Below are 12,127 nucleotides of genomic sequence, written 5' to 3'. Positions count from 1 at the left end.
GAGAAAAACTGCTTGATCCAAATATTGCCTAACGTAATAAGGTTTAACATTTAGACTACACGCTTGCCTTTTTTTTCTTTTGGTAACTGTCTCTGACCTATTGTGCCTACCACTTAAAATCGATCTTTCTGTAGTTAATAAATGTGTTTTATGTTTTACCTACAACAGTGTATTTTGCTTGAAGTGCTTGGGAAATCTCAGCTCAGATTGCAAAGGCTAGTGTGTGTCCTCTCACGTCGAGGAAGGGGCAGAATGGATAATAAACTTGCCAGCTATTAAGTAAGGTTTCTTACTTACTGGATGGTTTCTTACCAGGGCAGGATGGCACAGTTCTGGGATTTAAGGCTGGGGGCTTGGGAGATTTGCTGGTACCTTTTTCTGTGTGATTTCTTGAGTGGCTCAGGGACCAGTCATGCAATTTAGCTGGGTGTGAGGCCCACATGCTGTTGTGCTGTGATAACAGTGCCTGGAGGGGTTTGATGCTTGTCACTAGCAAAGCATTGTGAGAGACAAGCCAGGCTGAAGAGCTAAGGGGGCACAGCAGTACCCCAGTTTCAGGTTGTACCCTGGGGATCCTGTCACAATGGTTTTAAAAGTGAGACATGGAAGATGGGGTGAATCTTGAGAGAGTCTGGTAGCTGCAACTTGAAGGTAACTGGGTTAATCTGGTCATGATCTGGATGAGCCACAAGTACTTGTGGTCCAGCTTTGCAGCGGGGTGAGATGATCACTGGTTCCGGGTGGACAACCAAATCTTATCCCCCTACTCCAAAACCAGGTGTTGGGAGGTGGGACCAGTTGGCGTACCATTTGTAGGTAGCCGTGGTGACTTTTAACTGCCTCTGGACTTCTTGTTGTGCCTGCCGGATGCAGGTTCTGAGTTTGGTAACAGCAGGCATTGAGGATTCAGCAGAGATCTCTGGATGAGCACAGAGATAGAAACCATAGTTAGCAAAGAAGGGAGTCTGCTTGGTGGAAGCATGTATGGCATTGTTGTATATGAACTCGGCATGAGGGATCAGGGACATCCAATCATCTTGATGATAATTCAGGAAGAAATATAGGTATTGCTCAAGGACCTGAATGACCCACTCCGTCTGCCCATTGGTGCTGGGGTGATAGACTGTTGGGGTCAAGGTCTCGATACTCAGGCAGCATAGAAATTCTTAGCAGAAGTGGGAAATAAACTGGGATCCTTAGTCAGACACCACTCCCATGGGCAAATCATGGAGACAGAAGATGTTGCTCACAAACAGGTGGGCTGTCTCCTGAACAAAGGAAAGTGCTTGACATGGAACAAAATGCACCATCTTAGTTAAGTGGTCAAGGCCTTGGTAAGGCAGTAATTCCACAAAACATCCATGGAAACAATGGCCCAATGCTGAGGTGGAGTAGGTGAGGGCTGGAGGAGACCCAGTAGTCTTTAACAAAGAGGTCTTGGTCCAGGCGCAATGGTCACAGGACTCCATGTAGGATGCAACAGAGGTGCATACAGCTGTCTACCAAAAGTTCCTGGAAAACAGGTGTTGGAACGACCAAAGTGGCCTGCTAGGGGAGCATCATGGCAGAGTTGTAGGACTCGAAGCAAGTGGCCCCTTCAGGCACGTAGAATATGTCCTTCATGGTATAATATCCCGTCTTGGAATGTGAAGCCTGTAGAGGTCTGATCCTGGTCATGGTCCAAGACTTGAAAGGTTTGGATAGCAAGGGATCGCTAGGCAACTGAATGTGGATGGAGGATGACAGTTCACAGGCTACGGTGCAGGAAATGAAGTTTGAGGCTTGCGTATCATGGATGTAGTCTCCTCACTGGGTTTCTAGCACTCGTGCTTTCGTGACAGCACATCTGCCTTCCTGTTCCTTGTCCCCAGCCCGTAGGTGACCACAAACTCAAATTGCATAAAGAAGAGGGACCAGAGTGCATGCTGCTGGTTCAGGTGCTTGGCCATTTTTAAGTATTGTGATTTTTTATGATTGATCAGAACTTGGACTGGGAATCTAGCACCCACCAGAAGATGGCACCATTCTTCAAAGTCTGCTTTGATAGCTAGCAATTCCTTGTCCAGAACATCATAGTTTACCTCAGCAGAAGTGAGTGTTCTTTTGTAAAAGGCACATCGGTGAAGCCGACCATCCGGAGCAGCATGTTGGGAAAGGACTGCCCCAGTATGAAGTTTGAAGCATCTGCCTCTACTGTGAACTGTCTGACAGGGTCTGGGTGGATCAGGATGGGGGCTTTGATGAACTTCTGTTTCAGATTATCAGAGGCAGCCTGTGCTTCTGGGAACCATGAACATTCGGTCCCTTTCATATCAAGGCTGTACGAGGGCTAGCCAAAGTAGAGAACCTTGGAATAAATAATCTATTCTGTGGACATTCTTCAGTGCCACCCAATCTATGATGGCTCCCTCCTTTGGAGGATCCATTTCCAGCCCCTGAGTGGAGATGACATTTCTAAGGAAGTCAACTGCATTTCTCCTGTTTGACATATTAATGATTCTGGCATAGCTTTTCAAGAATGCTACGCACATGCTGTTTGTGAAGAGCCAGGTTTTTGAGGAAAATCAGAATGTCATCAAGGTAGATGATGACAAAGTGGTCTAGCATATATCCAAATATATTGTTCATACAGTGTTGCATACTCTGAAGGGCATGACTAGAAATTCGTAGTGGCTGTATCTAGTACGAAAGGTGGTCTTTCACTCATCTCCCTCCTCCATGCGCCCCAGGTTATAAGCCTCATGCAGATCTAACTTTGTGAAAATACAGGCCATGTGGAGCTGGTCTAAGAGCTCATTGATAAGGGGGAATGGTTTTGTATGGTCACCTTGTTCAGGCCCAATAGTCAGTGCATGCATGGCCACAAAGAGCCATCTTTCTTCTTAATGAAAAAGATGGGAGCACTTGCTGGAGATGTGAATGGGCAGATGAAAACCTTCTGAAGTTTCTCCTGCAAGTACATGTGGAGAGAGACCAAAGTTCAGGTTTGGAGAGGGCCTATATCCAACCAAATGGGATCTTGGCTTCAGGCTAGAGATCGATTGGGCAATCGTAAGTGTGATGTAGGGGCAGGATATCTATCTTCCCGTTGTCAGAAACATCAGAGAAGTCACAATACTTGTGAGGGATGTTGGCCAAAGCAGGAGGGGCCTCAGTGGATGCTGAAGAAGGTGTGTAGTGAATGAGGCAGGGGATTGTAGGGCGAGAAAGGAAGATTTCATAGTTAAGGCAGTTGAATGATGCCCTGGAGAATCATATTATCCAGGGGTGGCTCCGGGCCAGAGCACGCCAAGCGCGTGTTTGGGGCGGCAAGACAGTGGGGGCGCTCTGCAGGTCGCCGCAAGGACGGCAGGCAGGCTGCCGTGCTTGGGGCGGCAAAATGCCTAGAGCCGCTCCTGATTCTATCCCTCTCTTTGCCTCAAACTTCCTGTGAGATTCTAGTCAAGGTACTTAAAAAAAAACTTTTCAGAGCTGGTACCTAATTGTGTGTTCCTTATTTTCTGGCTGCTTGATTGAGACCTTAGAGTCTGATTTGCAGAAGTGCTGAGCACTCTCAGCTGCAACTGAAATCAATGGGAGTTGTGCTTGGAACATATGCAATGCTATGCAATGCTACGTAGCCTGGAAAAATTAGGTTCTATGTATCTCAGATTGGGTACCCAAATTAGATACTTTTGTCCTTAATCTCTCTGTGTCTCAGTTCCCCATCTGTAAAATGGGGATATCATCCCCTTGTCTCATGACAGTGAATTCATTAATGTTTGTGAAGCATCAGATATTATAATAATTAGCACCAAAAGAATGAAGTTAAGAAATATTTCACAAAGACTTGACTAGAAGAATAGGTCTATTCATGCATGCACAAAACTCTCATTAACCTTATCAAGAGTCATGTGCACTCAAAAAGGGAAAATAGCACTTTAAAAATAAATAGCAATGCAGAAGTTAAAGCATTGCTTTAAAATTTATTTTTCTATTTAATTAAATGGCTACTTTGTTTTGCCTAATTATTGTTGTACTTGTACATGAGTTCATTACTGGCATGTTGAATTGTTTCTAATGATTCTTTTGTCTTTCTTAATTGAGGAAGTAATCAAGGTTTTTTTTAGGATTCAAAACAAAATTGTGAAAAGGCTACCACAACAATAAGCCCCAGCTGTATTTGACCATAGAAATAACTGACGTGACGTTGCTTAATATGGTGCACATGAAGATCCTGATTTTCTAGTGCCCCCTGCACCTTATGCAATCATGCATAAGTGGATTTAAAATGCTGCTATTCTGACTTAGTATCATTTTTCCTTGCTTTGCAATGGTGTAAGTGACTGATTACTAGAGGTAGGTGAAAAATATTTTATTTTGGGGCAACCAATACTATTCACGAATTTGACACAAATTTGCTGAATAGTTTTAGCCAGATTTCACAGATACAATATAAAATTGATAGAAGACTGTCTATTATATCAGATTTCTAGAGCTTTTAGACTGTTGAAAGTGTAACAATAAATAAAATACAAATAGGCCACGTTATGTAAAATATCTAAAAATTGAAAAGTTTTGTTAAAAATAGAAGAATATAACATTGATTTTTATGTCTCGCATTCTTTGTTAAAATTTGTTCGATAGTTAAGAGAAAAATCTATGCAATGTGCAAGACATTTAATAGCCTTGTCTTTTTAGAAAATCATTATAGCTAATTAACACTTTGTGAATGAAAAACGTGCTGGGAATTAAATTTGGATGGGGGAAAATGTGTCTTGGACAGAACTGAAACTCATGGTCCTGATAAAAAAATATGATTTTTCTTTCACTTCTATATTGTTTTATCTTTAAGAATACAAAGTAATACAATATAACATTTAAACATCTCAATAAAAGCACACAAACATAAGCAATGATAATGTCATATTCACACATACAAATCATCTTTACCTAGTAAAAGAGCAAAAAGAAATCAAGCTGTCAAAGGGGAACATAAAGTATATCAATCATTCACTTCCAGCAAATTTGAAATTATCAGTTGGAACCTAATAAAAGAACATAATGTTATAATTCTGAATATTGCATTGAGAAACTTATTTCTTTGTTATATAGCCTTATAGATGTGATGAGCAGCTGGTATGTTTTTACCTTTTACCTCTGATTATTAGTTCACACTCCATTTGTATAAATGTGGAGAGGATTTAGCCAAGTAGCAGCATTGTTTGTTCAGTTGGGCTGTGATATCTGGAAGCCAACTTATTCATCCTAAAGTCTACTTGGAAATAACCATTGTTTCAATGAGATGCAGGCCAGACAGATAAAGCACTGTAAGAGTGCCTTTTAGTTGGTGTTGAACTACAGGTGGTAGAGTAGTGATGATTGTATATGCTGTTTGAGTGCTTTACTATCAGCATTTTCACTCTCTTGCCCATGCTGCAGAAAGTTACACTGGAAGATTCTTACTTTCCATTTAATTGGGATCAATGCAGGTTTTCCCCCTAATTAAAGTTATTTGTGTTGTGATTGTGTCTCTTATAAACACAAAAAAGGCTCATGAAAAGTAAAGGTTAAGGATGCTGAAATCATAGTTGGTTTAATATATACTTGCAACAGAAACAAAAGTATATGGAGCCAGATCCTCAGCTAGTGGAAATTACTTGATATAAGTGCATATTAATTCTCATCTCAAGGAATCAATGTTGATAAATATTGTATGCAATTTAAATTAATGTAATTTCTGTTTGTTTAAAGTACTTCATACAACAGGTCTGAATCCCATAAAATAACTGGAATTCGTACCCGCAGTGAACGCTGTTTTGCTTGGAATCATTCTTTTAGAGTATAAATGTGTTACTGAGCAGCATGGCAGTTGGTTCACACTCTGATACTCTGAGTGTCCAGAATACCTTAATTTCTTACCCATCTCATATGGGTATTCCTGCACTGCTGTACGCTCTCTAGTATAGCTGTAGCTTTGAGTACAAAATGTTGCCATATAAAACCAATTTTTATTCTCTTTGGTAATTTATGGTTATTGTGTTGCAGATGCAAGGCCAAGAAAAAAGTGGAAGTCTTGCTGTAAACTATGGTAGATAGTAAAGATATGGGGAGTTATCTAGTTCACCATCTTTTACCATTGGGAGAAGCTTTTATTTTTTCTTGAATAACAAGATCCTTTTTCCTTGGCATTTACTTTACAAAACACAGATTAAATGAGAGTAGCACAGTATCTGTGAAGCTGCTAACATTAGTGATGTTGACATATAGCTAAAGGAAAAAATATTCATCTTTATGGTATAACAGACAATGAAAAGCTAAATATTTTGAAGTAATTGAAAATACGTATTTCTGGGAAATGATTTTGTTGACTGCTAAATAACTTCAATTTTAAAAGATTAAATGTAGCTTTTCATCTTCTATTTATTTTATTTCATTTTATTTTACTTTTTAAAGTCATGTGCACATAAGATGCCAAAATCTCGTCATCGGAACACACGTCGCCTGGGGTCTACTCTCACCCTCTCACTGTGTGATCTTGTGCAGGTCACTTAAGCTTCTTGGCTGAGATTCTGTGCTGCACCTCTAAGAGATCACAGCAGAAGGCCAAGTGGCGGGCTGTAGTACCTTTAAGTCATCTTTGTATTCTTCAAATTCTGAGCTGCTCCATGGTCCCTGGTGTAACATTAACAGCCCTGGAGGCCAGTCTAGCTTATACCAGCCTGCCCCTTTCTAGTTATGGTCCATAGCACTGCCGAGACTCTCCACAGTGCTGTGTAGTGACCCTGTTCCTGATATGCCCCTCCCACCCACTGCTGTGTCCCCGGCACATCCCTACACTGGAGAGTGCAAGAGGTTCCTCAGAATGCAGCCTATTGTTGTCTTCCACAGTTCCTCTGTTGGCTGGTCCCAGGGTTTTGAGAGCCTTTTTGCATCATTCCTAGTCTTTTTACTTGGCATAAAGTTGCTGGACGAGGGGTGACAGTCTTACCCTTTGTCTACCTACATTTGTTTATCTACCTATCCAATCAATGGGGTTCACAATATTTAGTAATTATATAAGGACCCTATCATGAGGGATAGCAAGGCTTTCTTAATTATGTTTGTAAAACTATATAAGTGCCGTTGTACCTCTTAGCTAAGCCTTCCTTGCCGCTCCCCTTCTTCCTCTCCTTCTCCCTTGTGGTTTTGCACTTTGTTCATTACTCAGGCTCCCCTTCTTTAATGAAGAGAAGACAAGCAGCTGCCTCTATGCTGAGTCCACTGCACTGCCACTCACCACTTCTACTCAATCTGGTCAGCCACAGAGTACTGTAAGAAAATGCCAGGTTTCAGATCATGACCTAGATTCCCTGTGGTACTGCACAGAAGATGTCTGTCAATAGCAGGAAGATGCCGTCAGACCCAACAGAAAAGCATCATCTGAGACTGATATAACTTCTTCCTGCCTTGACCCTGCCTTCCACTTCCTTAATAGTTGTTACTAGTTTTGTTCAGAGGAGCATAGGTTTTATATATGTAAGATGAGGCTCTGTAGGCATTAGTGGCTAACAGAATTTCATGGAAAGAGGTATGATTAGAGGACACCAAAAATCATTGTTGGGTATTGTTGCCTGACAGTGGTATAAAAAGGAACTACTAAACAACCTCCACTTCCTTTCTTTCCTTTAGTAGGATGAGACTTGGTGGTAAAATTTATCATCGATATGAAGAATAATATAGAGGAAAACTTTATTGAAACAAATGACCAAACTCCCATTTGTTTCAATGGAGCCAAGATTTCACCATAGAACTGCAGCAGTTCTGCAATGGGTATTCTGGTATGGTGTACTATTGGTCCTAAAATTCCAGTGTACCACTTCATTATTAACCGTATAACTGCAGCACCAGACCTGTGTGCGCCTTTACTGTAGCAACAGTTCTTTTATTTTTCGGTACTGTGAAGCTTAGTAATTGTAACATCTATATAATTCAGTTGCAGAACATTGTAAAATCCATGCAACTATTACAATAAAACCTAAAACATTTAAGTGCATTTTTAACAAAAATTTAAACCATTTTTCAGTGTAAAAATCTGGAAACTGGCAGTGTTCCTACTATATTTTATAGGACCTTCTGAAAAAATGTACAAATTCAGGAGGCATGACTAGCTTGGTAATAGTACAATTTATAATTCAGTGAAAAATAACTCTTGAATCTTTATGCTAATTCTTATTTCTCAAGTTAGACTATTTTGCTTAAGTTCATACTTTCTGACTGCACCAGCAGATTGTTTGGTGGCAAATATATAAACATTGAAATGCCAAATGACTTTCTGACCTTTACCATTCTCCATATATTTGAAGTAAAAGTTATAGTAGATGTTCAGCTACTACAGTACGTTTAATATTTTTAAAAATATATGTGCACCAGAATCCTATTTGGCAGTTTTTTTACAATCTGTTTTGCCCACAGACAGCCTTTTGATTGACTACCAGTTTACCTTCAGCTTATTACAAGAAGATGATCGCCACTTCACTGCCATAAACTTTATAGCAAACCCTGAACAGGTGAGAAATGTGATTAATCATCCCTAATGTAATTTTCTTCCAACCAAGGATATCAACTTTTCCATGGTATTTGATTGTGATTTTAGCTCTGCAAGCACCTGTCAGGTATTTAGGGATAATCCAAAACTTGTTGATGTCACTGGACTTTCTTTGACTTCTATGCAAGACCCATCTTTAAGCTTCTTTAACTTTCTGAAAAGTAGGTGTACTTGAGAAAAATATCTCTAAATTCAGTCTCCATATTTTTTATATTGCAGCTTTCTAAAACATTCATATAACTTGTGAAATTATATTTCTGTCATTTTAGAGGAGCAATCTAAACAAGTAGGTTTGCATTGTTGTTCTCTGTTGTCCTCACTGCAACACAGGCATAGCACATGGTCTGATCAGCAACTCCAAAACATGGCAAATGTGTACCAGCATTGGTCTGTTTCGGGTATTGCTTTTAGCTACCTTTCTGGTTACAGGCTTACATTGTTGCAAAATAACACAGTCTTGACTGACTAAGCCAGACTTTTCTTAGAAAAAGAGAGCTAGGAAGAGAAGAAATTAGATGAGAAAGGAAAAGAGCACACACACAAAGCGTGTATGGGGAGGCTAGGGGGGAGGCTGTGACAAAGCCTCTCATCCCAGGTGGTATTTGGGATGCTTCTGGAGCTGGTTGAGGTGGTATTGGCACCCTCTGCCCTGATCTGATCAGAACATTTCTCAGAATTAGGATGAAGAAGATCAGGGGTTCCAGGAGGCAGGGAAGGAGAGTGGTAGCTATGGTAGGGAAGATTGCAGTAGCTAATTTTTTGTCACTAAATACCCATCCCTAGATATGTATAAAATTGAGTTATATTTTAATGTGTGTGTCCTCCTCGCCTAAAACAGAGAATTTTCCGCAGAGGATAATTATGATGATGCAGCACATAGATTATACAATAAGCAAGTCTCGTGTTTAAGATGTCTCATCTCGTTTGCCACTTAGGGCTCAGCTACACTGCCCTGCAGTTCAGAGTACTGGGGTGTGAATAGAACTGTGCACCCAGGTGCGTGCTGAGCTGTAATTTTCCCATGTAAATACTGTGGGTGTAAACTAAAAGGTTCCTACTTTGCATTAATGTCGTCCTGCTTGAAGAGGACTACACTACGAACCTTTTAGTTCGTGCCCACAGCGTCCACACGGGGGAGTTACAGCACAGCTCTTTGCTGTGCACTGCTATTCACACCCCTGTAGCCAAAACTATTGGGCAGTGTAGACATAGCTTCTGTGTAATACTGAGGACATACATATTTTCCTACTGTTTTCCTACTTCTCAGGATTTTCAGTCTCACTTTATGATGATGGGAAAGTGGCACAAAAACAACCCTTAAAATAAATAAATAAAACTTTGCAAAAGGCAGCAAGGACTGTTCAGAAATTTTCTGAGTCAAAATAAAATTTCAAAGTGAATGGCCCTAATGCCCTATGGGCATCAGTCTTGGTAGAGGCTTGAGGCCCCGCCAGGCTGTGAGCCTGTAATCACAGTGAAGCTTGTATTTTTGACTCTGATTTAAAAGAACTGGATATATACCTTTTGGATGGTTGTATATTGGAAATGAAATGAAGTTTATGGTGGACCTGATATTCTGTGAATGTTTGTTGGTGTTAGTTTACTTTAAAGGGTGATTTTCTTGATTTGTGGTGATTATGTTCCCAGGAAATTCTGAACAATCTTATCTCAAAGTTAGTTGTGCGTGTGAGTCAGAAAATATTTTCTAAAAGCAAAGGTTACTACAGTATATATAGTCTACCAAAGACATTAATGATCTGGAGGATGGCGTGGACTGCACCCTCAGCAGGTTTGCAGGTGACACTAAATTGGGAGGAATGGTAGATATGCCGGAGGGTGGGGATAGAATACAGATGGACCTAGACAAATTAGAGGATTGGTCCAAAAGAAATCTGATGTTCTCAACAAGGACAAGTGCAGAGTCCTGCACTTAGGACGGAAGAATCCCATGAACTGCTACAGACTAGGGATTGAATGGCTAGGCAGCAGTTCTGCAGAAAAGGATGTAGGGGTTACAGTGGACGAGAAACTGGATATGAGTCAACACTGTGTTCTTGTTGCAAAGAAGGCTAACAGCATTTTGGGCTGTATAAGTAGGGGCATTGCCAGCAGATTGAGGGACGTGATCATTCCCCTCTATTCGACATTGGTGAGGCCTCATCTGGAGTCCTGTGTCCAGTTTTGGGAACCCACACTACAAGAAGGATGTGGAAAAATTGGAAAGAGTCAAGCTGGGGTGTGAATAACAAAATAATTAGGGGTCTGGAGCACATGACTTATGAGGAGAGGCTAAGGGAACTGGGATTATTTAGTCTGCAGAAGAGAAGAATGAGGGGGGATTTGATAGCTGCTTTCAACTACCTGAAAGGGGGTTCCAAAGAGGATGGATCTAGACTGTTCTCAGTGGTAGCAGATGACAGAACAAGGAGTGATGGTCTCAAGTTGCAATGGGGGAGGTTTAGGTTGGATATTAGGAAAACATTTTCACTAGGAGGGTGGTGAAGCACTGGAATGGGTTACCTAGGGAGGTGGTGGAATCTCCTTCCTTAGAGGTTTTTAAGGTCAGGCTTGACAAAGCCCTGGCTGGGATGATTTAGTTGGGGATGATCCTGCTTTGAGCAGGGGATTGAACTAGATGACCTCCTGAGGTCCCTTCCAAACCTGATATTCTATGATTCTATGACAGTGGTGGAAACCCACTAATTGGGATAATTTAAGTACACCTCTACCCCAATGTAATGCGACCTGATATAACACGAATTCAGATATAATGTGGTAAAGCAGCGCTCCGGGCGGGGGGAGAGCAGAGCTGCACACTCCGGTGGATCAAAGCAAGTTCGATATAACGCGGTTTCACCTATAACGCAGTAAGATTTTTTGGCTCCTGAGGACAGCGTTATATCGAGGTAGAGGTGTATAGACTGGATGAAATATGTTAGAATACCCTTTACTGAACAAATTTTTATTAGCAAGACAAGTAATTTTTATGAATATTTTTATTCATATATAGGCTGGGTTTTTTAGTTTTCAAAAAATAGTGTTTCTTGATTTAGATTGTAATATAAAACAAGATCATTGGTGAAAGTTATATCTCAGGGTCATGTCCTGCCAATGGGAGTTTTTGCTCTTGACTTCACTGGGCCCAGTGTTTGCAGTCTACAGTAGATATGTGAAAAGGGGGGGGGGGGATTAAAAAGTTTAATTAATTATGTACAATAGAGGTACATTCAGTGCATTAGGCAGTATGTTTCTGCTATATTTTGTTAATTTTAATGTTATCTTTTCTTTATATCTAGTCAAACAAAAATTTGGATATATCAATTAATGCTTCAAACAACTTTAACCTCAATATTACATGGTCTATTGGTTCTACAGGTAAGGAAGCATTTTGGCATGATGTCTTTGCCCTGTATGTCTCAAGAACTGTTCGTTTAAGCTATTTTAACATAATTGTCCTCTTTGTTGCTAATTTCAGTAATAAAATTTTATAAAATGTATTATTTTACTATCATTATGCTAGTATTAATAATATTACTTAAAATTCAGATAATAATTTGTAAT

The 12,127-nt window shown here is 40.4% G+C and overlaps 1 protein-coding gene across 6 annotated transcripts in view; it reads left to right on the top strand.

Annotated features, from left to right (window-relative positions):
- Positions 1-12,127, top strand: part of ATRNL1 (attractin like 1) — a 948,738-nt gene that overhangs the window by 444,035 nt on the left and 492,576 nt on the right. For all 6 annotated transcript variants that reach the window (XM_045024151.1, XM_045024152.1, XM_045024153.1 and 3 more), the window contains exons 22-23: positions 8,434-8,528; positions 11,863-11,941. In XM_045024151.1, the coding sequence (XP_044880086.1) occupies positions 8,434-8,528; positions 11,863-11,941 (174 nt within the window). The remainder of the gene's footprint in view (positions 1-8,433; positions 8,529-11,862; positions 11,942-12,127) is intronic.

This window comes from Mauremys mutica, chromosome 7, assembly GCF_020497125.1.
Source record: "Mauremys mutica isolate MM-2020 ecotype Southern chromosome 7, ASM2049712v1, whole genome shotgun sequence".
Taxonomy (NCBI): Eukaryota; Metazoa; Chordata; order Testudines; family Geoemydidae; genus Mauremys; species Mauremys mutica.
This window is presented reverse-complemented; position numbering and strand designations above follow the sequence as displayed.